At 58.5% G+C, this 27,023-nt stretch overlaps 4 protein-coding genes across 7 annotated transcripts; all 4 read left to right on the forward strand.

Moving 5' to 3' along the window:
• The first annotated feature begins 279 nt into the window (after nt 1-279).
• On the forward strand, nt 280-3,197 carry FIGLA (folliculogenesis specific bHLH transcription factor). Its single transcript, XM_040087901.2, has 4 exons — nt 280-575; nt 1,499-1,651; nt 2,443-2,571; nt 2,866-3,197. The coding sequence occupies exons 1-4, from the start codon at nt 318-320 to the stop codon at nt 2,986-2,988; spliced, it is 663 nt and encodes a 220-aa protein (XP_039943835.1). The 5' UTR covers nt 280-317; the 3' UTR covers nt 2,989-3,197.
• Nucleotides 3,198-3,329: 132 nt separating this feature from the next.
• On the forward strand, nt 3,330-15,161 carry ADD2 (adducin 2). Of its 2 annotated transcripts, XM_040087861.2 has the most exons (16): nt 3,330-3,352; nt 4,623-4,797; nt 5,574-5,712; nt 6,298-6,449; nt 7,466-7,546; nt 7,620-7,769; nt 8,282-8,425; nt 8,508-8,606; nt 9,537-9,716; nt 9,811-10,068; nt 10,850-10,969; nt 11,064-11,153; nt 11,568-11,718; nt 11,800-11,889; nt 12,302-12,329; nt 12,708-12,823. In XM_040087861.2, coding segments are annotated over exons 2-16 (1,857 nt in total). In that variant the 5' UTR covers nt 3,330-3,352; nt 4,623; the 3' UTR covers nt 12,709-12,823. The 2 variants fall into 2 exon arrangements, with proteins under 2 accessions (XP_039943795.1, XP_039943794.1); XM_040087860.1 differs by lacking the exon at nt 12,302-12,329 and having other exon boundaries at nt 12,708-15,161.
• A 565-nt stretch (nt 15,162-15,726) lies between these two features.
• Nucleotides 15,727-18,163, forward strand: SNRNP27 (small nuclear ribonucleoprotein U4/U6.U5 subunit 27). Of its 2 annotated transcripts, none has more exons than XM_040087905.2 (6): nt 15,727-15,917; nt 16,496-16,616; nt 16,871-16,980; nt 17,108-17,187; nt 17,281-17,345; nt 17,847-18,163. In XM_040087905.2, the coding sequence occupies exons 1-6, from the start codon at nt 15,881-15,883 to the stop codon at nt 17,899-17,901; spliced, it is 468 nt and encodes a 155-aa protein (XP_039943839.1). In that variant the 5' UTR covers nt 15,727-15,880; the 3' UTR covers nt 17,902-18,163. The 2 variants fall into 2 exon arrangements, with proteins under 2 accessions (XP_039943839.1, XP_039943838.1); XM_040087904.2 differs by having other exon boundaries at nt 15,850-15,917; nt 16,868-16,980.
• Nucleotides 18,164-19,186: 1,023 nt separating this feature from the next.
• MXD1 (MAX dimerization protein 1) lies at nt 19,187-27,007 on the forward strand. Of its 2 annotated transcripts, XM_040087900.2 has the most exons (6): nt 19,187-19,297; nt 19,381-19,477; nt 22,370-22,399; nt 23,452-23,566; nt 23,968-24,127; nt 24,206-27,007. In XM_040087900.2, the coding sequence occupies exons 1-6, from the start codon at nt 19,225-19,227 to the stop codon at nt 24,391-24,393; spliced, it is 663 nt and encodes a 220-aa protein (XP_039943834.1). In that variant the 5' UTR covers nt 19,187-19,224; the 3' UTR covers nt 24,394-27,007. The 2 variants fall into 2 exon arrangements, with proteins under 2 accessions (XP_039943834.1, XP_039943833.1); XM_040087899.2 differs by having other exon boundaries at nt 23,968-27,007.
• The last annotated feature ends 16 nt before the right edge of the window (nt 27,008-27,023 follow it).

The raw sequence follows: 27,023 nt of genomic DNA on the forward strand, positions 1-27,023 counted from the left end.
ATTAAACCTCTTACTTCGGTTTTCCCCACCCAAAAGCGCTTCCCACGTTTTTTAGGCACACACGAGGCGTCTCGAACCAAGTCTCCTCTCTCCGGAGTCAGTCCGGGTGCCCATCAGTGCCCGGCCTGCCATCGTCTCTCAGCGCGGTTTGGGGGCCTTTATTGGGCTGGGATGGTGGGTGAGGAAACTGAGGCACAGCCGGAGCTCGTCAGGCCCAGAAGGGCCCCACCTGCGCCTCATTTGTCCCGGCTGTTTAAGGCTAATAACTCCCCTTTTGGGAGTCAGCTCAGTGTGTGCGCTCTGGCTCCTTGTGTGGGATGGGGGAGCCCAGCAGCGCTGGAGAGCGGCCCGGGGTCCCAGAGGCCTCGGGGGTCCCGGAGCCCCTGGGGGCTCTGCAGCCCACGCCGGCCCCCGAGATGCTGGAGGAGCTCCTGAGCCGGCGCTTCGGGCCCCTGCCGCAGGCAGCCACCATCGCCCGCCTGCGGCGCGGCCCGGACGGGGCCTACGAGCCCGGCGGGGACCCTGCCGAGGTGCTGGAGCGGCGGCAGGCGGCCAACGCCAAGGAGAGGGAGAGGGTGAGCGACCCCAAAACCTGCTGAGCCCCCCGGATCGCACCCGGGACACCGGGTCACACGGTGGGGACACGCGGGGCTGCTTTGGATGGGGACGCCAGCAGTGCCACGGCCGGGGTGGCTCAGGGGGGACTTGGCATCTGAGGGGGTGGGTTTAATCCTGGGGAGGGCCTGCTGAATTTTAGCAGGGACTGATTTAATCCTGTGTTGGTCAAGATAATCCTAGAGGGCTCCAGTTGAGTCTTAGGAGGGTGGAGTTTAATTCTGAGGAGCCCAGTTTGATCCTGGGGACAAGGGGGTTGGTTTAATGGAGTGAAGTCTGGTTTAATCCTGGTGAAACTCTGGATTAACCTTGGGAACCACAGTTTAATCCTGGAGGTACCCCAGGTTAACCCTGAGGAACACAGTTTATTTATGGGGTACAAATTTAGTCCTGCAGGGGGTGGTTTAATCCCAAGTACCCAAATTTAATGCTGGAATGGTCCAGTTTAATCCTGAAAGGGGCTGCTTTAATCCTAGTAAACCCGGTTGAATCTAGGAGGTACCAGTTTCATTCTAGAAGAGGCACAGGTAAATTCTGAGGTCTCAGTTTAATTCTGTGAGAATCATGTTTAGTCCTGGTGAGCCCAGTTTAATCCTGGAGACCCCAGTTAGATTCGGTGAGGGAGCTAGTTTAATTCTCAGGCGGCTGTTGAATCCTGGGGGGGTCGATTTAATTCGAGGGGGGATGACCCTGATTTTGATTATGGGTGGGTCTGGCTTAATCCTGGTGAGCCCCGTTGAAGCCTGGGGGGGTGGTCCCAGTTAAATCTTGAGAATCCCAGTTCGATCCTGCAGGGATCTTTGACCTTTGGGGGTCTCTAACCGGATCCTTTTGGGGTCCCCTCGGTCTCTGACCAGCCCCCCGGGGTCCCTGCGTCCCGCAGATCCGGAACCTCAACAGCGGCTTCTCGCAGCTGCGGACGCTGGTGCCGCTGGTGCCGCGGGACCGCCGGCCCAGCAAGGCCGACACGCTGCGGGCAGCGGCCCAGTACATCCGCCTGCTGCGGGGAGTGCTGCGGGACACCGGCGGCTTCCAGGTGGGTACCCCAAAACTGCCCCCTCAACCCCCCCCGTCATGGGGGATTCGGGGGGGGCGATGAGGATTTCGTTGCTGTTTTTCGTCTCAGAATCAATAATTCAGTTTCTTTTTAGTCGTTACCCTTTCGTGGGTCATCCCAAAAGTGGCCCCTGGGCTTTGAGCCCTCTTGTAATTGGAATTTGGGGGGGGTTAGTGGAGGGAGTGCCTGGTTGGGGATAGGTACATGGAGAGGGGACAGATTTCTTCCAATTTCTTCTCTTTTTTTTCGTTTGGAATTCAGTTTAAGAGTATCAAAAAATATAATTATTGGTGGGGGGGAACATCCCAAAACTGACCTCCAGCATATGGGGACCCCAAAACTGACCCTCCATTTTCAAACTCCCCTATAATGGGTTTGGGGAGGCTCATGGGTTTTTTCTTAATATTTTTCAGCTTGGAATTAATTTAATAATCAAAATTAAATTGAATTATTATTTGAGGAGGGGCCTTAAAACTGATCCCCACCTCTGAGGACCCCCTGTAAAGTGAGCTTTGGGGGGTTTTTATTCTTATTTTTCAGATTGGAATTAATTTAAAAAAAAATAAATTGAATTATTATCGAGGATAAGCCCTAAAACTGACCCACAACCCCCCTATAATGCAGGGGCTTGGGGGCCTGGTGGGGTTTTTCCTTCTTGAGGTTTTTGAGGTTGTAATTAATTTAATAATTTAATTTATTTATTACTGGAGGGCCACCCTTCCCATCCCCCCCTTGATTCTAACATTTTTTTTAAATTCCATTTTTCCCAGGAACTCAGCACTGGGCAGGAGTTGGGGGACACTGGAGCAATGTCCCTAAGGGGGCCACCTGAGAGCTGCCCCTTGGGACCCCCCCTTCTGCCCCCACACCCTGGGGCACTGCTGAACAGTGGGGGGACGGTGAGTGGGGGGAACTCGGGGTGGTCAGAGCACCTTGGGGAGGTACCTGGGCAGGGCAGAACACCTGGGGGGGCACCCTGGAAATTTGGGGGGTGGATCAGCTTGGGGGAGGCACCTGGATGGGGACAGAGCAGCCTCGGGGAGGACAAAAAACTTGGGGGTTTCACCCATGGGGTCCAGGTCTGAGGGAGCATCTGGGTAATACCGACATAAACAAGGGAGGCTCAAAATTACCTTTTTCCTCAAAATGTTCCAAAGGTGAAAATAAGCTTTATTTTTTCTCCTTCTTTTAAGGTTTTTCCTGACATCCCTGAAAATCCGGGGGGGCCCGTGGAGGTCTCCCCCGAAGGCCGAGTTCCAGGCTCCAGCCCCCATTTTCAGGGTCATGCTCCTGTCCTGGAGCCCTACACCCCATGAAACCTGCACCCCAAAACTGGGGGGACAGGGGATCTGTCACCCCTAAAACGTGGAGGGAGGGGGGGACTGGAGCAGAGCTGTAATTAATTTCTTTACGAAATTGTAATTAGTTGCTCCTCCCTCCCCCCTCCAGGTAAGGGCTTATTAACGATTGTTAATATAAACCCGATTAATTAATTGCACAATAAAAAAGGATTGTTGGAGCGTCAGCGCTGGGTTTGGGGGTCCCCTCTTATTTATTTGCAGGGACTGAGTTCCGGGGGGGTGCGGGGGGAGGGCGGGGCGGGGGGAGGTGCGGGGACACGCGTGGTGTGTCGGGGGGGGGGGGGCGGCCCTTTGTCAGGATGCTCTGAGGAGGAGGAAGGTGGGTGATGGAAGCAGCCCCCGGCCGCAGCATCCCTCGGGGGTGGGGGGGATTTGGGGAGGGTCGGGGGAGGCTGGGTGACCCCCCCCCCGCTTTCCTCACCCCACCCCCAGCTGGCTGCATGCAGGTGTGGGGGGGCTGCATCCCACCCCTCCCCCCTTTCCCAGGCCTTCATCCCTCGCTGGTACCCGAGCCCATCCCTCTCCCCATCCCCACCCCCGGGGGGGAGCGATGCTGCAGCCCCCCCAGATCCATCCCGGTTTCCATCCCGGTTTTCGCTCTCCCCCCCCGCCCTGCGGCTGCCGCAGCGGCGCTGGGCGCGGCGAGGGCGGAGGCGGGGGGGAGATGCTGGGAGGGGGAACCTTTGGGGGTCCTGGCACAGCCCCCCCAGAGTATCCCACCCACCCCCCCGCCGCCTTCTCCCGGGGCTGCTCGGGCCCCGCGGCCGGGGGTCACCGGGGCCCCCCTGGATTTATCCTGGCCATGGACCCCCCTGCCCAGTGAGCCAGGTGTGCCCCGAGGACCAAAATGTGGGAGTCCCCCTCTGCCCTGAGCGAGAGGGGCGACTGGAGGTCACCCTCGGGATTTGGGGAAGCAGCCCCACCCTGTGTTTTGGGGGTGTCCTGGGTTGTGGGGGCCCTTGACATCAGCATCTCCACGGCGCTCGGTGACGGTGACCTGGAGGGGAGGGTCTTTTTAAGGTCCTTTTGGGGTCCGCGGGCCGGAGGGAGCCCGGAAAGCCCCCACGTGCGGCGGCAGCGCGGCGCCGAGCCCCCAGTAGTGGGTGACCCCAATTCGGGACTGGGGTCCTGGGGCAGCGCCCCTGGGTGTGCTGAGCTGTGTCCGTTCTCAGCTCCCATCCGTTCAGCCCGTGGTCCCCGTTCGCAGCCACCGCCCCGTTGGTCCCCCGAGCTGTGCCCGTTCCCAGCAGCCTCTCCCACGGGTGCTCCGAGCTGCGCCCGTTCTCAGCCTCTGCTCCCATCGCTCTGCCAAGCTGTCCATCCCCGGCTCCCACTGCTGCACTGAGCTGTGCCCGTTCTCAGCTGTGACGTCCTCAGAGAGGTGTAACCCAGCCTGGGCAGTGCCGCCAGCGGGGGACTCCCCCTCCGAGTGTCCCCAACCTGTCCCCTCGTCCCCGCAAGGCGCCGGGCAGGGCGGGGGCCCCGCGGGCCTTATCTGCAGGGAGCAGCTGCGCGGTGTTTTCGGTGCTTTCTCCCCAATCTGTACTTTGGGAGTGCCGGGGTGACGCCGCGTGTCCCCGCGTCCCCAGGATGAGCACGGCCGCCAGCCCCGAGCCCCTGCCCGAGCCCCCCGCCCCCGGGCCCCGCTGCACCCCCCAGGAGGAGCCCGGCTTCCTGCGGGAGCGGAGCGGCGCCGGGGACCTGCGCCAGGACTTCAACCTCATGGAGCAGAAGAAGCGGGTGACAATGATCCTGCAGAGCCCGGTAAGCCCCCGGCCCCACTCTTGCCCTGTGTCCCCAGCTCCTCTCCCCTCTTGTCCCCAGCCCCCCTCCCGCCTGTCTCCAACACCGTCCCATCTGTCCCCAAACCCTGTCCTTTGTGTCCCCAACCTCTTCCTTTACATCCCCAAATCCCGTCCCTCCTGTCAACCGAAGCTTTTTTGTCCCTGGCCCCATCCTTTGTTGTACCCACCCCATCCCTCCTGTCCCCAAGCTAACAGATGTCACCACATGGTGGTGCATGTCCCCACCTGGCAATGTCACTGCCACCACGGTGCTGCTGCCACTGAGCTGCCGGTGCCACTGCTGCCGCTGTGCCAGCAGGCCAGTGTTGTCACTGATACCAAGATGGCAATGCCACCATCGCCGTGGTGCCACCATCACCACTGTGGCACCAAGCTGGTGATGCTACTGCCACCAAGCTGGTGATGCTGTCGCTGCCACCATCGCTATGCCATCAAGCCAGTGACAATCCTGCCACCACGCTGGTGATGGTGGGCCACCAAACTGTAGGTACAGCTGACACCAAGTCAGCAGTGCCACCATCACCATGTCCCCAAGCTGGAGGTGACATTATCACCATGTGACCAAGCTGGAGGTGCCACCACTGCCATGCCAGCAAGGCAATGGTGTCCCTGACACCAAACTGCCAGTGCCACCATCACCGTGCCACTTCCACTGAGCCAGTGGTGCTGCTCCCTGCCCCGTTGTCTCCAATGGTCCCACGCACCCCCGTTGTCACCTTGTCCCTGGTGCTGCAGTCCTTCCGGGAGGAGCTGGAGAGCCTGATCCAGGAGCAGATGAAGAAGGGGAACAACTCGTCCCACGTGTGGGCACTGCGGCAGATCGCTGACTTCATGGCCACCACGTCCCCTGCCGCCCTGCCCACCTCCCCCATGGGTACGTGGGGCTGGGGACGGGGCAGTTTGAGGGTGCTCACAAGGGGTTTAATTGAGGAGGGCAGGAAAAGCCCCGAAACCTTGGGGAACACCAAGTCTTTACAACCTTGGAATCTCCAAATCTCTGGAACAACAAAACCCTTTGGGACCTTCAGGGGCATCAAACGCTTTGGGAGCACCAAACCTTTGGGGCTTTGAGGACCCCAAAAACCTTTGGAGTCCTCAAACCTTTGACACCTTTGGGGCCCGCCAAACTTTGGGAGCCCCTAAACTTTTGAGATATTGAGGACTCCCAAACCTTTTTATGTCCTTGGGACCTTTGTGATCTTGGGGTGCCCTGGGATCTCCCTAACCCTTTGAAAAATCACCAAATCTTTCAGGCCATCAAACTTGGGGGGCCACCAATCTTTTGAGGCCTTGGGGACCCCCAAAGCTTATGGTGCCACTAAACCTCGATATCCAGAAAACCTTTGGATCCGCCAAACCCATTCCCACAACCCTCTGCCCCCCCTGTCCCAAACCCATTCCCACAACCCTCTGGCCCCCTGTCCCTGGTGAACCTCCCGTGGTTTGGGGGGGTCCCCAGGGCTGGCGTCGGTCACCCCCATCAACGACCTGCACGGGACGGAGGGGCCGGCGCTGGCCAAGGGCGAGCGGCTGATGCGCTGCAAGGTGGGCAGCATCCACCGGCTGCTGGACCTGTACGGCTGGGCACAGCTGGGACACGCTGCTGTCACTGTGAGCACCCCAAAACCCTGAGAGGGGCACTGAGCTTGCCTTGGGGGGATTGGGGTTGTTTTGGGGGGTTAGGGGGCTTTTGGTACCTGCTGGACCTATTCAGGCCGGGCACAACTGGGACGCGCTGCTGTCACTGTGAGCACCCCAAAACCAGAACAGTGGGAATGGGGGGGCGGGGGGGGGCTGGAAAGGATTTTTGAGGGTATTCAGGGTTGTTTTGGGGGGATTTAAAGAGGTTTGGTGTTTTTTTGGGAGGAGGTTGGGACCTGCTGGACCTATACAGATGGGCACAGCTGGGGCTCATTGTATCATTGTGAACACCCCAAAACCCTGTGGGGGATCTGGGGGTTTGGGGAAGCTGGAGGAGGTTTGGGCTTGTTTGGGGGAGATATTTGGGAAAATTCGGTTATTTTAGTGGGATCTGGTGTTGTCTGGGGGTTTTGGGATCTGCTGGACCTGTTAGCTGGGCACAGCTAGGGCACACCATCGGCACCCCAAAACCCATACAGGAGGACAGGATGGTTAAAAATGTTTTGGGTTTGAGGAGAAGTTGAGAGAGTTTGTTGAGGAGATTGTGTTGTGTTTTGGATGGATTTTGGATTGGGGGTGGCCATTTTGGGGTTTTCTGGGAGGAGTGGGGAGTTTTGGATGGTTGAAATTTGGGGAATTTTAGGAGCTGGTGTTCTTTTGTGGGATTTTGGGAGTTTGGTGGATTTTGGAAGGTTGGGAACTGTTGGGTTCTTAGTGGGATGTTGGTGATATGGGGGGATCTAAGGGATTTTGGACATTTGAGGAGGGTTGGGATTTTGAGGGTTTGTTGGTTGTTATTTTGGGGGGAGTTTGTGGGGGTTGGAGGTTTTGGGGTTGTTGGGTTCCTTCAGGGTGTTGGTTTGGGGAGGAGTTTCAGAGGTTTTTTAATGGTTTAGGGGTGATTGGAGAAGTGTGGTGGCTTTGAGGGAGTGTTTATTTGGGGATTTTTGGGGGTGTTTCTCATCCCACTCTGTCCCCCCTCGCAGCTGCGGGTCAGCAAAGAGCAGGAGCACTTCTTGGTGGCCCCGCAGGGGCTGGCGTGCAGCGAGGTGACAGCGGCCAGCCTGGTGAGCAACCCCCCTCCCTCCCTGGGGCTGCCTGGGGGGGAGCAGCCCCCCTGAGCCCCCTGTGCCCCCCAAGGTGAAGGTGAACGTTCTGGGGGCCGTGGTGGAGCAGGGCAGCACCGGCATCAGGCCCGACGCTCGCAGCTTCAGCCTGCACGCCGCGATCTACGCCGCACGCCCCGACATCCGCTGCATCGTGCGGCTGCACACCCCCGCTGCTGCCGCTGTACGGGCTGGGAGCGGGGAGATGGGGGCTTGGGGGGGGCTTGGGAGTTAGGGGAACTTGGGGGGCTTTTGGGGAAGTTGGGCTGGGGGGGAATTGGGAGGTTGGAAGGGTGTCAAAAGGATTTGGGGCTTGCGGGGACAAGGGGATCCTGGAGATTTGGGGGGGCTGAGGAGGACTTGGGTTCCTTGGAGTTTGAAGGGGTTTGGGGGATTTGGAGGTATTGGGAGATTTGGGTTGGAGTGATCAGGATGATGGGTGTTTCTGGGAGCTGAGGTTCTTTGGGGGCAGTTTATTTTGGGGGGGAGTTTGGAGGAATTTAAGAAGTTGGTTATGGGGGGATTTGGAGGGGTTTGTGGGGTTGGGGATTTTTGGGGAGATTTTTTTTGGGGGGTTATGGCTTTTTTGGGGAGGGTTGGGAAGTTTTGGAAGGGTTTGGGGGTTTTTGTGGGGGTGGGTTTTTTGGGGGTGTTGGGGTTCCTTGGTCCCCTGCCCTGTTCCCCCCCTGTGCCCAGGTGTCGGCCATGCGCTGTGGGCTCCTGCCCATCTCCCGTGCCGCTCTTCTCCTGGGGGATGTCGCCTACTTCGACTTCCGTGGGGAGGTGGAGGATGAGGCTGATCGTGTGGAGCTCCAGAAGTGCCTCGGGCCTACCTGCAAGGTGAGGGGACACCTGGGGGGACGTAGGGGTCACCCCCCCCATCCCCTACCTGCCCTGCTGACATCCCACATGGGCGCTTCAGATCCTGGTGCTGCGGAACCATGGGGTGCTGGCACTGGGGGACACGGCAGAGGAGGCCTTTTACAGCATCTTCCACCTGCAGGCGGCCTGCGAGGTCCAGGTGAGTGTGGGGCCAGTGTTGAGCTGCGGGTGGGCCCAGCAACTGCAAGAGCATGCACTGAGCTGTGTCGGGCCTCAGCCCCTCATTTCCACCCCCGTGCACTGAGCTGTGCCAGGTCTCGGTGCCCCATCCTCATGCACTGAGCTCTGCCAGGTCTCAGCCCCTCATTTCCATCCCCATGCACTGAGCTGTGCCAGGTCTCGGTGCCCCATCCCCATGCACTGAGCTGTGCCAGGTCTCAGCCCCTCATTTCCATCCCCATGCACTGAGCTGTGCCGGGTCTCAGCCCCTCATTTCCATCCCCATGCACTGAGCTGTGCCAGGTCTCAGCCCCTCATTTCCATCCCCATGCACTGAGCTGTGCCAGGTCTCAGTGCCCCATCCCCATGCACTGAGCTGTGCCAGGTCTCAGTGCCCCATCCCCATGCACTGAGCTGTGCTAGGTCTCGGTGCCCCATCCCCATGCACTGAGCTGTGCCAGGTCTCGGTGCCCCATCCCCATGCACTGAGCTGTGCCGGGTCTCAGCCCCTCATTTCCATCCCCATGCACTGAGCTGTGCCAGGTCTCAGCCCCTCATTTCCATCCCCATGCACTGAGCTGTGCCGGGTCTCAGCCCCTCATTTCCATCCCCATGCACTGAGCTGTGCCGGGTCTCAGCCCCTCATTTCCATCCCCATGCACTGAGCTGTGCCGGGTCTCAGCCCCTCATTTCCATCCCCATGCACTGAGCTGTGCCAGGTCTCAGCCCCTCATTTCCATCCCCGTGCACTGAGCTGTGCCAGGTCTCGGTACCCCATCCCCATGCACTGAGCTGTGCCAGGTCTCAGCCCCTCATTTCCATCCCCATGCACTGTGCCAGCATTGGCTCTGAGGGTGGCTGTGGGGCTGTCCCCGGCGTCCCCAGCTCAGCGGTGCCCGGTGCCCCACAGGTGTCGGCGCTGGCGAGCGCAGGCGGCGCGGAGAACCTGATTGTGCTGGAGCGGGCGCAGCAGCGTGTGCCTCACGGCCTGGGCGCCGTGCGCCGCGCCGGCACCACCTTCGGGCCCCTGCACAAGAGCCGCCTGGGCGAGCACGAATTCGAGGCTCTCATGAGGATGCTGGACAACCTGGCGAGTGCCAAAACCCACCCAACCTGCCCCAAAATGCACTCCAGCCCCTCAGTTTATCCCTCTGTGCCTGACACCCCGCTCTGTGCTTTTCCAGGGATACCGTACGGGCTACACGTACCGCTACCCCTTCGTGCAGGAGAAGAGCAAGCCCAAGAGCGACGTGCTGATCCCTGCCACCGTGACGGCCTTCGTGTTCGAGGAGGAGCCCGCCGGGACCCCTGCCCTGCGCCAGCACGCCCAGAAGCAGCAGAAGGAGAAGACGAGGTGGCTCAACACCCCCAACACCTACACCAGGGTCAACCTGGCTGAGGAGCCGCAGGGCAGCGCTGGCAGCCAGAGGACAAAGACCACGGTGAGGGGCAGACAGGGGCTTGGAGATCAACAACCAAGGAGGTGGAGGGTGTCCTTGGCATGGATCCTGCTAAAAACTGGGTTGGGGTGTAGGGAGGCCTAGAGACCACCTTCATCCTGTAATGATTATTTCGAAATCCTGCCACCCGCCACCCCATTCTACTGGGGCCAAGTGCCATGGCTTTATCGGGGTCTTCCCTCTCTGTAAGATAAATTTATCGAGGTCTTCTCATTTATTGGGATCTCCCTCTTATGTTACATTTATTGGGGTCTCCACTTTGTTATGAGGGCTTCCCCTCTACATAAGATGTATTTATTGCAGTCTCCCCTCTATGCAAGATGCATTGTTTGGGGTCTCCCCATATTTATCAGTGTCTACCCTTTACATAAAATGCTTTTATTGGGGTTTCCCCTTTATGGGGGTCTCCCTTCAACACAAGACCTATTTATAAGGGTCTCCCCTCTATTATTGGGGTCTCTCCCTCATGCAAATTGCATTTATTGATGTCTCTCCTCCATGTAAGACCTGTTTATCAAGATCTTTCCTCTACACAAGATGCTTTTTATGGGGTCTTCCTTTATTATTGGGGTCCTCCTTCTATGTATGATGCATTTAGTCAGGTCTTCCTTCTATGCAAGGAGTGTTTACTGGGGTCTCCCTGCATTTATGGTGCTTTCCCTCTGCCATTGGGGTCTTCCCTCTATACAAGTTGCATTTGTTAGGGTCCCCCATCTATCACTGGGGTCTCCTGCTTCCCAAAACACCTTTCCCGGGTTTCCAGTGGCTGCGAGCAGACGAGGTGGAGAAGGGCAGCAGTGGGACGCCCATCCGCATTGAGAACCCCAACCAGTTCGTGCCACTCTACACGGACCCACAGGAGGTGCTGGAGATGCGCAACAAGGTGGGGTGGGCTGAAGGCCAGGGTGGGTCTCGGGGTGCTGGGGTTGCGTTATCCCTGTCCTTGGAGGGGGATTTATCCCTGTCCTCACCCACAGATCCGGGAGCAAAACCGCCAGGATGTGAAGTCCGCTGGGCCTCAGTCCCAGCTGCTGGCCAGTGTCATCGCCGAGACCAGCCGCAGCCCCGTATGGCACCTGTGTCACCCCATGTCCCCAGGCCATGACACCCCATGTCCCCAGGCCTGTGTCCCCTGTCCCCAGTCACAGCTGCTGACCAGTGTCCTTGCTGGGACCAGACACAGTCCTGTCCCCCTGTGTCACCCCATGTCCCCACTGTACCCCCAGGCCAATACTGCCCCTTGTCACCTCTTGTCCCGAGCCCTACATCACCCCACGTGCCCAGCCCCAAGTCCCCTTCCCAAAGCACCCAGCCCTTCCCCCAGTGTTCCACAGGTCCAGGGGTGGTGACACCACTCCAAGGGCAGAGGGGCTGACACTGCTTGGGGTGGGGGTGTTGACACCATTCCAGAGAGTGTGACACCTCTCTGGGGCGTTGACACCGCTCCAGGGGGGTGACACCTCTCTGGGGGTCTTTTTCAGTCCACTGAGAGCCACTTGGGGGATGCAGAGGCCAAGGAGGGCCAGGAAGAGGCTCCCCCAGAGGCAGAGCCCCCCAACCCCTTCAGCCAGCTCACGGACCAGGAGCTGGAGGAGTACAAGCAGGAGGTGGAGAGGAAGAAATGCCTGCAGGGTAGGAGAGACACCCCAAAACCCCCAAACACCCCTGGCTGGCACTGAGGGGACCTAAGACCAGCGTGTCTCTCTGTGGCAGGCGAGAAGGACACGGCAGCAGAGGAGAGTGGGGCTCCTCCTCCAGAACCACCCCCTCCAGAGCCCCCGGAGCCCGTGGAGCCCACAGAGGGTGAGTGGGGTGATAAGCACCCCAAAACGAGGGGTGGGGTCCCAGTGAGCAGCAGGAGTGGGGGGCCAAGGTTGGCTGTGGCCAAACTGCACTGAGATGCAGCTTGTTGCCAGCTCGTGTCCCCCTGCTTGTCCTGGGGGGTCCCCGCTCCAGAGGGGCCGAGCACCGATGGGGATTCATGGCAGGAGGATGTGAGCATCTGCTGGTGGCTTTGTGGGGTGCAGGGGACACCCCAGTCCCCCATCCCAGTCCTCACGCTCTGGCGAGTGCGATGTTCCCATTGTTCCAATCCACAGCGGGTGCCGGGGCGTGGCTCAGGGCTGCTGGCTCTGCCATGGTGTCTCGTGGTGTCTGTCTGTCTGTCTCCACAACGTCTCCTTTCTCTTTCCTCCCCGTGTGCCTGTCACCCAAGGAGTTATCCCTGAATCCCTGGCGCCGTAGTAAGTACGGAGAGGCCATCCTGGTTGAGGGACATGGGCTCGGGGGGATCTTCGGTCTCCATGGCCCACAGCAGCCCCACTCAGGGGAAATCTCTTAGGAAATCCCTTGGGGAATCCCTCCTTGTTGTTGCTTCCTGCTTTTCCTGCTGCCTCTTCCTGGCTCTCCATACCACATCGCTTGTCCCGCAGGGAGGGGGGCGGCTCAGGGAAGCGGTGCCTGCAGCAGGACAGGATCAAATCCCAATGTTCTCCACTCATGGAGGCCAAATCCTGCTCCTGCCCAGGCCCCACTGGACATCTGGGGGAAACACCACCCCCACCCCCCAAAAAGCACTGGTGCTGTTGCCCCAATTCCCTGTTCCCTCTCCCCTTCCCAAGGTGATAAGAAAGCCAATGGCCAAGCCACCCCTGATTCCACTGCCAAGAAGGAGGCACCAGCAGTGGTGAATGGGAAGGATGAAGAGCAAAGCACTGAGGAAAACGTTGGAAAAGGGGAAACAGACCGGACAACTACCAATGCTGACCAGGATGCCCCCAAGGAGAAGGAGACAGTGACCAGCAACCCTGTGTCCCCTGACGGTTCACCCTCCAAATCACCCTCCAAAAAGAAGAAGAAATTCCGGACCCCATCTTTCTTGAAAAAAGGCAAAAAGAAGGAAAAGATTGAATCATGAGTCTCACAAGGCCTCACGTGTGGCCATCCCAGGGATCCCCAGGATCTCTGAGACCAGGAGCGCTGGGGCGGGGGCAGCTCCTGCCTCGTGCGTCTGGCCGAGGTGCGGCCCAAAACCCCCAAAATCCGGCTGTTTTCTGGGTCCTCCTGGCACAAGGCATCTCATCCCCCTTGTCACCCACCCCTGGAGGCAGTCACCGAGCTTAGAGAAACTGTGGTCCCCATTTGGGGAAATTCCCGCTGCATCTCCCTCCCCCCTTTCCCTCCTGGGCTCCGGCCCCTTCCCACCATGGGCCTAGGGTTGAATTTTCTCCACCAGAGCCCAGGTCTGCTTGATTTGAGGAAGAAAAGAGTGTGTTGTGGTTATTTCTTCACCTTCTGTTTCAAGCTCTGCTGGAATGGCGCTGGCTTCATCCCCAGGGAAAACTGTCCATCGCTTTGCCTGGAGAATGGGATCGATCTGAAGGCGGGGGATTGCTTTTCCTGAAGGAGAAGCTGAGATTTTTCCTTCCTGGATTGTAATCTTCCTCTCCTTGGGATAAAGAACCACTTCATCCCTTTCTCCTGGTACTCCCACCCCGTGTTTTCCCCACCCACAGAAGAGCAGCAGGATTCCCCACCACTGGAAGAGCCCCCACCTCACTTGCACGACCCGCACCTGGGAAAATAGGGGAAAAAAAACCCTCTGGGAATTGTCTGTGTTATTTAAAACTGAGCAAAACTCACTCACTAAGTGCTACTTCGGGATGAACACACGCTGCTAATTCCCGCCGGCCTCTGCTCACAGTGACCCCGTCCACGCCGGATCCCTGCTTTTCCCAGCTCTGGATTCCCAGCACAAGTTCAGTCCTTCTTGGCGTTCCCTTCCCTCCCAGCATTACAACCTCCTGGCCAACCCCTTCCCAGGAAGAGCTCCAGCCATGCTGATGTTCCCCACAGCCATTCCAGCGCCGGGATTTGGGGATAAATCAATGGAATCAGCCCCCCATCCTCCCAATTTCCTGGGGTGCTCACCCTGAGCCTTTCTGCATCCATGGAGCCCTGTCCAGGAAGTCTGGAATGCCCCAGAACCCCATTTGGGATTTCTTTGCCCCAGGAGGATTTTCCCACGTGCCATCACTGTGGTTTCAAACCTTTTCACTGCTGTGAAACCGCTCCTGGGGGTTGGATTCCCTCTGGAAGAGCAGGAAGCCCATGGAACAGGGGGTGCAGGAAGCAGCAGAGAGACCCCAGACAGGGATCTTGTCAGAGCTCCATGGTCAACCTGACCCCACAGGTCCCCATCCCACTCCTGCAGGATGGGGGGCACTCTGAGCCCCTAACCCCCCTCGGTGCCCCCAGCCCTGTCACTGGGGGGTGTGTTCCTCACTGCCACTGGTTTTAAGGCTCTTTGAGGCCATTTTTGTCCCTGGGCCTGTTTGCTCTGGGTGACCCAGGACAGCAGAGCCTGCAGAGACAGCTGTGTCACCTCCCCAGGGTAGCACTGTCACACCTGGGGTCAATTCCTGAATGACAGCACTGCCACACCCCCAGCCCAACCTGGGGGCTCCCCCAGGGGTTTTGTCCCCCCTTTGTCCCTGAAGGTCTGTCCCCAAGGCCTTTGTCACTCCTTTTTCCAAGAGCCACTGGCTTTGCAGGGGACCCTGGGATTGATTTCCCCCTCCATGAAATTCTGGGGAGTTTCAGGTAGAAAGGGACGAAGGCTCCAGTGCCACCATCATCACAACAATGATGTCCTGGGTGCACAGCTGGAAGGAAACAGAATCAAGATCACATCCCAGGACCACCCTTTGGGTAATTCCCCCACCTCACCTCGCTGCCTCGCCCTCCCCTCACTCCAGCAAGGCTCAGGGTGGCGGGGTCTCTGCAGGGGAAGGCAGGGAGAGGGCAAATCCCTGACCCGGCACCTCCACATCTGCACCTCCGCTGGAAAAGAGAGGCTGATCCCATGTTGGCAAGGGGGAAGGGCGAATCCAGCTGCACTCAGCTCCCCTCCTCCCAGCTGGGGCTGCCCAGGAAGGCCCGGCTGGCGGAGGGAGGGGGTGCTGAACCGCCCGGGACGCCACCGGGAGGAGGCCGGGGTGTGAAATGTCCCCGCGTGTGACAATCGCGGCCGGGAGCGCGTGGAACGCCGGTGTAAATAAACCCTGTGTTTGGCACCCGGCAGCGCTCGGAGACTGAGGGGCGAAGGATGGGGATGGAGGTGGTTGTGGGGCTGAGACAAGATGGGGATGCGCTGCCATAGGACGAGATGGGACGGGAGGTGGAGGTGTGAATGGGACAGGGATGGGGCTCAGGGTGAGGATGGCATGGTGTCATGGGTCAGGAGTGGTACTCCCCGATTCAGTGCCTTCACTAAGACGTCCCGGAGCCGCTGGCACTGGGTGCGCCGGACACCGGGAAGGTTCCAGCAGCTTTTCAGAGAAGCCTCTCCTGACCCCCCCCCCCCACTACAGAACACATGCACAGCCACAGGACGTTCGGACTCCAGGCCGGGCCGGGCGAGCCCCGGCTGAAAAGGCCGGCACCGACCCAACCCGTCTGCTTGAACCCGGGGACCCGAACCGAGGCTGCGGCTCCACCCGCCGGACGGGCTGGCAGCGGGGCCGAGCCGGGCCGGGCAGGACGGAGCGCCGCAAGCGCGCAGAGAGCGAGCAGCGCCGGCCGAGGCTGGCAGCCCCGCCTTCCTCCCCTCCCCTTCCTCCCGGCTCTCCCCTCGCTCTCGGGGCTGGGCGGGCTCCCGGGGCGAGCGGCGGCGCCGGGCCGGCGCGTCCCGATGCGGTGCTGATCTGCCCCTCAGGCTCTGCCCCCTCAGGCCCGGCCCCCGCTCCGGGCCGGCGGCGCCGTGGGAGCAGCAGCACGGGGCTGAGGGGCGGCCATGGGCCGCAGCCGCTCCCGGTCACCGCCGCGGCGGGGTGAGGGGGCACCGTGGGACCGCGGGGACGCAGGGAGGGACGGGAACCCTGGGGGAGCTCAGGGGGCACCCGAGGACGGGGCCTAGGGAGATCCGGGTGGAAGGACCAGGCTCGGGAGCGGCCCAGGGGTAGGAGGGGGACTGAGATCCTCCAGGGCAGGGGACGGCGAGAAGGCCCCGGTTCCTCGCTTTGGGGGAGAGCAGGCTCCCTCCCTCATCCTCCTCTTCTTCCTTTTCTCCTCCTCTTCCTCCTCTCCTTCTTCCCCTCCCCCTCCCCATCCTTATCTTCTCCTCTCCTCCCACCCCTCTCCACCTTCCTCAGGTTTTTGGGGACCATCACCCTCTCCTGGCTGCTCTCCCCCGGGTGATTTCCCCTCTGAATGATTCTCCCTGCTCCAGGTGGAAGTTTTTCCTGCTGCTCTTTCACCCTGGGGCTGCCCAGAGGGGTCCCTGAGCCCAGAACTGTTCTGGAGGGGTGGGAGGGGCTGTCCTGGAGTCTCCGCTCTGGAGCTGGGATATTCTGTGGGATTTCATTTGGGGAGTGGGCAGGGAAGCAGCAGTTGATCCTTCTTTGGGCAGAGCGCCGGCGCTCGCGCTCCACGTCCCGGGACAGGGACAGGCGGCGGCGGGAGCGATCGCGGTCCCGGGACAGGGACAGGAGAAGGAGCCGGTCCCGCTCCCCACACCGGAGACGATCCAGGTGAGGGCAGGGACCATCGAGGTGAGGGAAGAGATGTCCAGGTGAGGGTGGGAACTGTCCAGATGAGGGAAGAGACATCCACGTGAGGGCAGGGGTGATCCAGGTGATGGCAGGGACAATCCAGGTGAGGGCAGGGACACCAGCGTGGGGTGGGGACAGCTAGATGAGGGCACCCTGGGTGACCCAGGGGAAATGGGAGCCCCAGATGGGGATTCCAAGTGGGAATTGCAGCCCCACCTCATGTGCCCCAGCAGGTCCCCACGCCGGCACCGCTCCAGCTCCTCGTCACCGGCACGACCCAAGGAGCGGCGGGATGAGGAGAAGAAGGAGCTCAAGGACTCCAAGAAGGAGCGGCAGATCACAGGTGAGGGGGGATTTTCCCCTTGGAACACCCCCAGATGCCATGTGGGGCCAGGACCAGCCCTGGGACACCCAGATTTTTGGGAATCCCGACGTCTGTGTTTGCTCAATCCCCAATTTTCTTCCCTCAGAGGAAGATTTGCAGGGCAAGACAGAGGAGGAGATCGAGATGATGAAGATGATGGGTTTTGCCTCCTTTGATACCACCAAGGTGAGCACAGGCCTGAGGCCACTCTGGGAGCTCTGCGGTGTCACCTGCCCTGTTTGGGGATAACCTGTGAGATTTTGGGACTTTTCTTCACAGGGGAAGAAGGTGGATGGCGCCGCTAATGCCTACGCCATCAACGTGTCCCAGAAGAGGAAGTACAGGTGTGTTCCCTCTCCTTTGGGATAGGGAGAGGATTTTGTTTTGTGAGGTAACTGGCCGCTGTCTCATGGTGATCCAGCTTCCAGGCCTGGGGAAAACAGAAATTTTGTGAAGTCTAGACTCAAAAGCAGAGATGTGAGTTCTCCAGATCCCCCTGGGAATGGGGAAATCAGGAACGTGAGGAGCACATTAAGAACAGGTGGGATGTGCCCAGGGAGGCCTGAACAGCATCAGATTAGCAGGAAGCGACACTGTTCACCTGGTTTATTCCCACAAAACACCCAGTTTTTCAATTCTGCTCCCTTTCTGATGAGAACCTGGGATCCTCACACAGCCCAGCCTCTGGAGCACCTCCTCACTGGGAGCCTTCCTGCCCTTTTTTGGTCAAATGCCTGTGGAATTGTGTTCCCTGTGGCCACTGAAACACATTCCCAACCTCCCCCGGGTATTTTTGTCCCTATTTCCCTGGATTCAGGGCTCACTCTGGCTCCATCCTTGCCCAGGCAATACATGAACAGAAAAGGAGGATTCAACAGACCACTGGATTTCATCGCCTGACACTGGGATGTCACTCCCACCATGGAAGGATTTCGCTTCCCTGCACTCTTCTGGGTGGCTCTGATGATGGATTCCAGTGGAATTTGGATTATTCTCAACAAGTCCCACAGGCCAGAGCTGCCATGAGTTTTCCGTTTCCTGGATTTTTGTTATTATTTTTTTTTAGAACAAAGGTTGGTTTCTGGGTGGGATTTTGCTGTGTTTTCCCTGGTTTTGGTTCGTTTCCCTGTTAATAAAACCCCAGATGTATTTTTTCCTTTAATTTTTATCATTCAGCGATAAAGCAGGTCTTCCATTCCCTCTCCCACAAATCCTTGGAATTGATACTGATCAGGTCAATTCTGTGGGGCGCCATTTGAGCTGTGGCCTGAAACCGAAGGTGTTTGCCAGGGGGGTCTTTATTCCTCCCTCAACCCCACCCAATTATCAGTTTGGGGCTGGGAGGCCCCTCCATCACCTGCCCCCCGAGGAGGCAATGGGATCTGGGTTTGCTCCAAGTTTAAGGAGTGGCTTTGGCTGCCCTGAGCCCTGTCTAGGGTGGGGGTGCTCTCTCTGGGTGTGCTTCTTGATTTGGAGGGCCCAAGGTGCTCCCTGCAGTGGGACGGGGGTGTCACTGCCCGGGGGTGTCACTGCCCTGGCGTGGGGATCCCTCCCAAGGAGGGTGGCTGCTTGGCAGGGAGGGTGGGGGTCCCAGCTCTGTGGGGGTGTCTGTCCCTGACGAGTCCTCCTTCCCCGGGGGGTTTTTGCCCTAATCCGGAGGTTCCCTGGCCTGGGGCTGTCCCCATTCCCGAGGATGTCTGTCCCTGTCGAGTCCTCCTTCCCCGGGGAGGGTTTTGCCCTGTCCCGGGGCTTTCCCCGTTCCCGGGGCTCTGTCCCTGTCCGGGGGCGTTCCCGCCCGCCTCACGTTGCCTCACGTAGCAGAGGCCCCGCCCCTTCCCCGTCCGGCCTCGCCATTGGCTGAGCGGGAGGAAGTGAGTCAGGGCAGCGCGTGCGGCCAGCGGGGCGGGGCCGGTTGTGTGGGCGGGGCGGCGCGGGGAGGTCGGGCCAATGGCGGGAGGGCGTGGCGCTTTTGTCCAATGGCAGCGACCGGGGGCGCGTCCTCAGGTGCGGCTGCCCACCCTCACCGCCGCTCGTGGAGGCTCTGGGCGGGGCCTATCCCCCGTCCTCCAATCAGCGGCGGCGCAGGGCGGGGCCTCTCTCAGCCTCCGCCAATGAGGTGCGGGGGAGGCGTGGCGCGCGGGGGGTCTGGCGGAGCGGCGCTCGGGGCGGGCAGAGGCCGCCGCTACCCCCCCGCCGCCGGTCGCGGCTCGTCCCGGCCCCGCCATGGCCGCCCTCCCCCGCCTCGGCATCCAGATGCTGCTGGAGGCCGCCGAGTTCCTGGAGCGGCGGGAGCGAGGTACCCCCCGCCCCCCCCCCGGTGTCCCCCGTGCCCCCGGCCGGGCCCCGCGGTGACCCGTGCCCGCCGTTGTGTCTCCGCAGAAGCCGAGCACGGTTACGCCTCGCTGCGGCCCGGCGGGAAGGACGGGGAGGCCCCGCGGCGCCGCGCCAAGGCCCGGAGGAGCGGCGGCGGCGGCAGGTGACGGCAGCACCGGGCGGGGCGGGGGGACCGGACCGAAAGGGCTCGGCCGTTGTGGGGCTGCGGGTTCCGCCCCGCCCGGCCGGGAGAGCTCCCGGCACCGTGCGACCGGGCCCGGTGCGCCCCCGCTGTCACTGGGCGTGGGTGACAGGCCCGAGGGGGCTCCCGTGTCCGTGTGTCCGGGCCCGGTGAGGCCGCTGTTCCTGGGCCTCTGTCCGGGCCGGGTTACCCCTCCGGTCCCCGGGCTCTGATGGGGCCCCGCTGTTACCGAGTGTGCGGCAAGGCCGCAGGGCCCTCCGGTCATGACGCTGCTCAGTCTCTGCTGAGGTCCCTCTGTCTCCGGGTGCCTGACGGGCCCGGGGGCTCCTGTCCCCAGGTGTCCCGGCTCGGGGAGGCCCCACTGTCACTCGGCCTGTGGCTGGGCCAGGGTGACTCCTCGGTCCCCGGGCTCTGGTAGGGCCCCCCCGCCGTCTTTGGGGGTGTCACAAGGCCGGGGGCACTCTGCTGTCTCCAAGTGTTTGGAGGACAGGAAGATCTTCCTGTCACTGGGTGTGTGACAGCACTGGGGGACCCTCCTGTCATCAGGTGACCCGGCTCAGTGAGGTCCTGTTGTCACTGGGTGTGACAGGATTGGGTGAGGCTCTGCTGTCACCAAAGTCCTCCTGTCACCGGGTGTGATACCGTGGGTGGGACATTTCTGTCCTTGGGTCACCGGCCCAGAGAGGTCCTGCTGTCACAGTGCCATGGCAAGGCTGGAGGGGACCCTTCTGCCACCTTCCTAATTATCCACCCTGAAACCCACCCAGAGCCTCCCATTATCCCTTCTTGGTTGTTCTTCCCTCTTACTCCTTGCTGATTTTAAATACTAAACCACCTTTTCTCGAAGTTTAAGTAGGCTCCAAGCACCCACATTGGATTTCAGGAGTAAATCCCACATCCTGGAGGCTTGATTCCATCACTTTAATAACCTTAAAATCACTCGGCTCCTTGTGGCGAGGGAACCCTCAGCTGATTTTGGGAAGGGCTGGCTCCAGGATGCTCCCCCAGGCAAGGGGACGCTGTGAGGGGCAGCAGGTCCATCCTGACACCGGATGGTGCCAGGGAGGAGCCAGGCCCTGGTGGCACCACATCTGTCGCTCTTTTCCTGGTTGGGAGCGATCCCGTCTGCGCGACGCCACGGCGGCCGACCTTTGGCAGCTGCCAGAACAAATCCACCTGGATTTACCCGTGCCGTGATTCCCCGTGTCCCCCGGGGCTGGGGCGGCTCCCATGCGGGTGTTTCAGAGTGTCAGGAGGCCCTCAAGGGCCAGCCAGGGCCCCTGGGCTCAAATCAAGCAGGCTCCAGGTGAATCTGGGGGTTTCTCCTGCCTGGACACGCTCCAGGTTTCCTTCTTGGAATATTTTTGTTTGCTTTGGGCCAATCTATTATGATTTTCAGGAATAAAAAACACATTCCGAAGGGAAAGCTGATGATCGGCTGAGGTTCAAACTAGTGGGAATCCAAATCAGTGATTCTGTGGGCATGAGTGATTCATGTGCTCTGGGATGTGGGAGCTCCACCTGCCACGGGGTGAAGCTGCCATTCCCTCTGTCCCTGCTTATTTTATCCAAAATTAAAATCCATCAATTAATTCATCTTTTTCTAAGTATTGCTGATGGTGAATGCAAGTCCAAAAGAGAAAACAACCATTCCAGGAAGGATCCAGGCAGAAAAGATGATGGATTTGTAATTAATGATTGTGGACGTGATGGGAGCTTCACCCCGTCTGTACCAGTGCTCAGGAAGTGTTTGGATAATTTAGAATCAAGGAAAAAACTCGTAAGGCTGCGGCCCTTGGTGAAGGTCTGGGTGTGAAACATGCAGATTTATCCAGGGAAAAATTTAATGGAGAGACTGCGGAGGAGCCTAAGAGCTGAGCACTTCCATTGTGTCAGGATGATCCCACTGGAGTGGGAAGTGTCTCTGCTGGGATGGAATTTTTGGAATAGAATATCCCCACATTTCTGGGGATGTGGGAGATGTGGCCCCAATCTTGCCAGCAAGCAACAGAGCCACTGGAGCAGGGTGATCCATCAGGAATGCTGCTGGAAAAATGAAGGAGACCTCAGAGAGCATCTTCCACTGCTGTGATGGTGACATCCCTAATTTTCCCTTTGGTGACATCCCTGGTTTTCCCTTCAGTGACATCCCTTGTTTTTCCAGCACTCCCAGATCCCATGGGGCCATCGCAGTAGACATCCTCATCCAAACAGCCTGTGGGTTATTCCCATATTTATGCTTTCAGGCACGTAACATTTTTTCCAACTTAGAGTGGAGCTTCTGGAGGCCTCTGGAGGTTTTAGGAAGTCAGTAGGCAGAGCAGCAGCTCTTCCATAAACACCACTCCTGGGAACACAAGCTGTGTGGCCTCCTGTGGCTTCTTCCTGGATTTCAGTGGAGGGAAAGTCACTCGTAGCTTGTGTTTTCCACCTTTTCCCATCTCTGTGGAAGTTGGGAGTTTCAGGGGGATCTGTCGTGGTTTGAATGTCACTGGTGCTTTCGGGGTCTCTTCCAGAGCTGCTCTGTGCTGTTGGACACAGGGAAGGATTTTTCCACGTTATGTTCCTGGCAGGTCAAGACACAGGGATGAGCTGTTGATTCCAATCCCAGCTCTAAAACTTGAGTCTCTGGTTTTAAATCCCATTTTGTGGTTTTCCTGACCCTTTTATTGCCCCTTATCTGGCAGTTTCTAAGTCTGCATCCTGCCGTTCACCATCCCTGGATATGGAGCTCTGGAAGACCCCCCAGGTCTGCAGCTTTTCCAGGGAGCTGTTGCTAATTCCCACATGTTAATCCCAACTGTTAATCCCCCATCAGCCAGAGGAATTAATAACTTCTTCCTTCTTTTCCAGGTCGACACACAATGAGATGGAAAAGAACAGGTGAGTTCCACAGGGTTGTCAGGAGCTGGGCTGGGAGAAATAGTTGCTTTTCCAAGGCTACTCCAGGGATGGAATACCCCTAGAAAAGCAATATGAGAAGGGTTGCAAGGGAGAGTGGGAGGGAAGGAATGGGATAAAGGCCATCAAGGATTAAGGCATTCCCTGTCCTTGGTTGTTGGGAATGATATCCATCTCCACAGTCAGCTACTGCCCTTCTTTTTCAGGAAAATTATCTTTGCACAGGCTCATCTTTTAGCCAGTTGGAGTTTGGGATTTATCCTGTGTAAATCCCACTTTTTTTGCCTGTGTTGTCATCCTGAGGTCCTTTGGGTGAGAAAATCCCTGTTCACTCCCAGCATATCCCAAACAAGACCAGCAGGTCATTGCAAAATCCATTTGGAGCTGCCTGGGATCAGGCAGTTCAGGGATGGGTGTTACAACCCCTTCCCAAGGATCTGAGCTACATGTTGGGATTGGAGTAATGGACCAGGGAAACTAGGATGTGCTAGAAGCATCCCTGCTTTCAGCAGAAAAAGGGATTTCCTCAGGGAGCTGGAGTTTCCCTCCTACCTGTTAAAGCAGAGAAAACCCAGGTGTTACAGAAGAGGGAGGATTCCTGGAGCACGGTCCGTGCTCTTGCACTTGCTCTGGGGTTTTTGTATCCAAAACCACCCTGTTCCTGCTAAAAATATGGAAAGGAAGCAGTCCCAAGGGATTTGCAGCTGGGTGTTAGCTGTCAGCAGGAACCAAACAGCACTCCTGAGATGGAACCTTTTGGGGAAGAGAATGACCAGAAGTGGATATTCTCACCCAGATTTCTGAGGTCATTGGCATCCCATTGCCTGGGATTATCCCAATAGCCCGGGATGCCAGCAGGGTTTATCCATGACATTTTTCCAAAGCATCCTTTTGTCTGGCTGCAGTTTACTCCCAAGTCCGTGGAGGCTGGGAATGCTCCTAGTTGGGTTTAACTCCCACTACCCCGTTTTTCTGCACCAGAGGGGTGGGAATGCCGTTCAGGAAGCTGATCCAACTGTGTGCTCCCGTTCCAGACGTGCCCAGCTCCGGCTGTGCCTGGAGAGGTTGAAGGGGCTGGTGCCGCTGGGGGCGGCAGCCGGGCGGCACACAACACTCAGCCTCCTCACCAGGGCCAGGCTCCACATCCAGGTGAGCCCAAAAACGGGATCTGGCACCGGCATCGGAGCTGAGAGCAGCATCCCAGTGTGAGGCATGGGCTGGGAGAGTGCTGGGTTGGGCTGGGATAGCTGGGAGAGCACTGGCATCATGATGGAATAACAGGGGGAGCACTGGATTGTGCTGGCATAATGAGGGGAGCAAAGGGATGGGGCTGGGTAATGGGGAGAGGACTGGGATGGGGCTGGGGTAACGGGGAGTTCTGAATTGGGCTGGGATGACTGGGAGAGTTGGAATCCACACAGCTCCACTCCCGTGCTGAAGACGGGAGCCCCTTGGGAGCTGGCGGTGGCTGCGCTGGGGTGGTTTGGGCCAGGAATGCCGAGTGGTTCTGAGGGAATCCTGGAGCTCAGGGTGCCACGTCCCCCCTGCAGAAGCTGGAGGACCAGGAGCGCCGGGCCCTGCACCAGATCGAGCAGCTGCAGCGGGAGCAGCGGCACCTCCAGCGGCAGCTGGAAAAGCTGGGAATGGAGCGGGTCAGGATAGACAGCATCGGCTCCAGCCTTTCCTCTGAGCGCTCCGACTCGGATCAAGGTGAGACCCCGCGCTGGGGGATGGCCAGCGAGAGGCCTGGCTGTGCTGGAACTCCAACCATTCCCATTCCTCCGGCAGAAGAGATGGATGTGGATGTGGAGAGCACGGACGGCCTCCCAGCCGACCTGGACTGGAGCAGCAGCAGCCCCAGCGATTCGGACGAGCGCGGGAGCCTCCAGAGCCTGGGCAGCGATGAGGGATATTCCAGCTCCGGCGGGACCAGGGCAAAGCTGGCGAACAGCCGGAAGCTTCCTGTCGGGATTTAGGAAGCGCTTCCCATCGCCGTGGCACCACCGCCGTCCCCTTGGGATCCCGTTAGCCAGCGCACCCACCCTGCCAGCATTCCCTGCACGGAAACACCTGAACGTCCTGCCGGTCCAGCTGCTCCCAGGGCTCCGTTTGCATCACCGGCCTCTCCTCCTGGCCGAACCTCCTCTGCCAGGCCCTACATTCCAGCCACGCCTGAAGCGCCCAGGAATATCCTGGCAATAACAGCGACCTCAAGAGCCCTCCCTGGGCTCTTTCCAAGGCTATCACTGCCTGGTATTCCCTATCTCCTCTACATTTGGGTGGCGACATCACGTTCCCAATCCTCGGGACCCAAAAAGCTGAGTTTTTGGGAGGAGACACAAAGAGATCCTTTGTGGAGTTTCCATCCGTGACAGAGTGGAGCCAAGCTGGGAACACAGAGCATTTCGGGCACAGGGATCAGCCTCAGTCAGGGGTTCCTTCCCCCGACTCTAAATATTCAGGGATACCCCATCCTGGCCCTCCCATCATCCCAGAGCATTCCTGGCACGGGGAACTGCGCTCCGGGGGCTCAGAGCCATTCTCACCTCTCGGGTCGGCCACCTCCGGGTTGGGAAGTTTCTGCCCTCTCTAAACCCAAAACCGTCACCTCCTGTGGCACGGCATTCCAGACTCCTGGAATTCCCTTTCCACACTTCTAGTCTCGGGGACATTTTTTTCTACCTCGGAGGGAGCCCAAGGACTCTCTCCATCCCTTCAGCACAAAGATGATGCCTCTGCTCAGCAATAACCCCATGGGACTCCCCGGATTGTGTCCATCCATCGGGATTTTTCCAGGCTCGTGGAGGGTTCCAGAAGCCACCACAGGGAGGGAAGCCCCAGGGGGCAGGGGAGTTTCCAAGCCGGAGCACACGTGAGCTGTCCGTGGTCTGGGTTAGTTTCCTAATGCACTGGAGGGAGCATTCCCACCACTTCCTGCTTTTAGAGATGCTCTGAGAATGTTGACATGTAGAGAGCTCTGCTTCCAAGCCCTTCCTTTTCCCCTCGAGCTGGTCCAGGGGCTTTTCCAGCCCCGTGAAGCTGGGCAGGCCCTGCTGAGGAGTCGGCAAGGAGCTCTCCCAGGGCTTTTCCCGGCGCTGGTGTACAAACCCTTAACCCTCTGCCGGTCCCTTTCAGGAAACAGGTGCCGAAAGGCATCGAGATGCTCCATGGAGTGCAAGGGGATGAGCAGCAGGAGACTCCAGTGCTTTTTTCTTTCCTTTGTCCTTTCCCCTTTTCCCTTTTCCTTCATTTTTTTGTTCGCCTCCTGTTCCTTTTCCTCTTTTCTTCTTACCGCTTTCCTCTTTCCCTTTTCTTATTTCCCTTTTCCCCTTCTCCTCCTTTCCTGCTTTTCCTTTCCTTCTTTTCTCCTTTTCTGTTCCCCTTTCCCCCTTTTCCTTTTCAACACCCCAATCCCATTCCTGGCTCACTTGGGGAAGTGGGAAGCCACCTACAGGCCCCACAAGTTGCCCAAATCCTCCAGGTTCTGGCTCTTTTGCCATGTGCTGGTTCCTAACAGGAAAAAAAAAAAAAAAAAAACCTAAACCACAAGGAATTTTCTTTTAAAGCTGCTTGAATTTTCCACCCTCTGGCATTGTCGTGGGCTGTGGGCACCTGAGCTCAACCCCCTGCACCAGCAAAAAGAGGGGAAAAAAAAGACAAAAAGATGGAAAACACTGAGAAAAAGAGGAATATCAGCCCTTGGGGGCCAGTGGCTCAGGTGGCTTCTGCCTTCAGCTGGGGAATCCCAGTGGAGCCCTGTGGGCAGGTGATCTCCAGCATTGGGAAGGCCCTTCAGAGGTACAAAATGTTGATTTTTGGTTGGTTTTGGACTGAAGGTTTGGCCTCAGCACAAATGAGGGGGCTTGGCAGGTTTGTGCCTTTTTGAGTTCCCAATGCCTTTTTTTTTCCCCTTTTTTTCCTTCCTATCCCAGACTGACCCTTCCCGGCCCTTTGCACTGTTGGGCTGTGCTCCGGGAACCCCAAAATGCTGCACTAACCTGGAATCTCCGGGTCCCCAAAGGTGGTGCCAACCTTTTCCTGGAATTCACTGATCCACCAGCATTCCTATGAAATAAGCTGCAGGAAAGACTTTTTTTATAGGTTGTGACAAAAATCCAGGGAGTGGGGGGAGTTGTATCGGGGCGTGGATGGGTGGGAATCAAAAACACCCATTTCTGGGCTGTTTTTCCTTTCTTTTTTTCTTATGGAAGGCAGATCCCAAACCACCAGCTTCCGGGAAGCACCAAAATGTTTGTTTCATCCTTAATTTTTCCAGTGGAACTGTCCTGTTGCCACTCAACCTTTCCTTTATTATTCTTTGGGACACCTCTTATTTGTGCTTTTCCCGTCATTTTCTCTGTTCTTTTTGCTTCCCAAGAAGTGGATCCACCCCACCCTCAGCTCCATTGGGCAGTTGGGAGCGAACACGGATCCCATTTCCAGCCGTTCCTGCTGTAAATATCCCATTGTTGGGCTGAACCCCGTGTCAAGCCAATAGAATGGTGCTTTTTTTTTTTTTTTTTTAGGAATTCTGTGTTTTAGGAGATCTTTGCTGTGTCCATGGATATTTCTGTCTTGTTTGATTGTTAGGAAATAAATTATTTCA

This window comes from Hirundo rustica, chromosome 28, assembly GCF_015227805.2.
Source record: "Hirundo rustica isolate bHirRus1 chromosome 28, bHirRus1.pri.v3, whole genome shotgun sequence".
Lineage (NCBI taxonomy): Eukaryota > Metazoa > Chordata > Aves > Passeriformes > Hirundinidae > Hirundo > Hirundo rustica.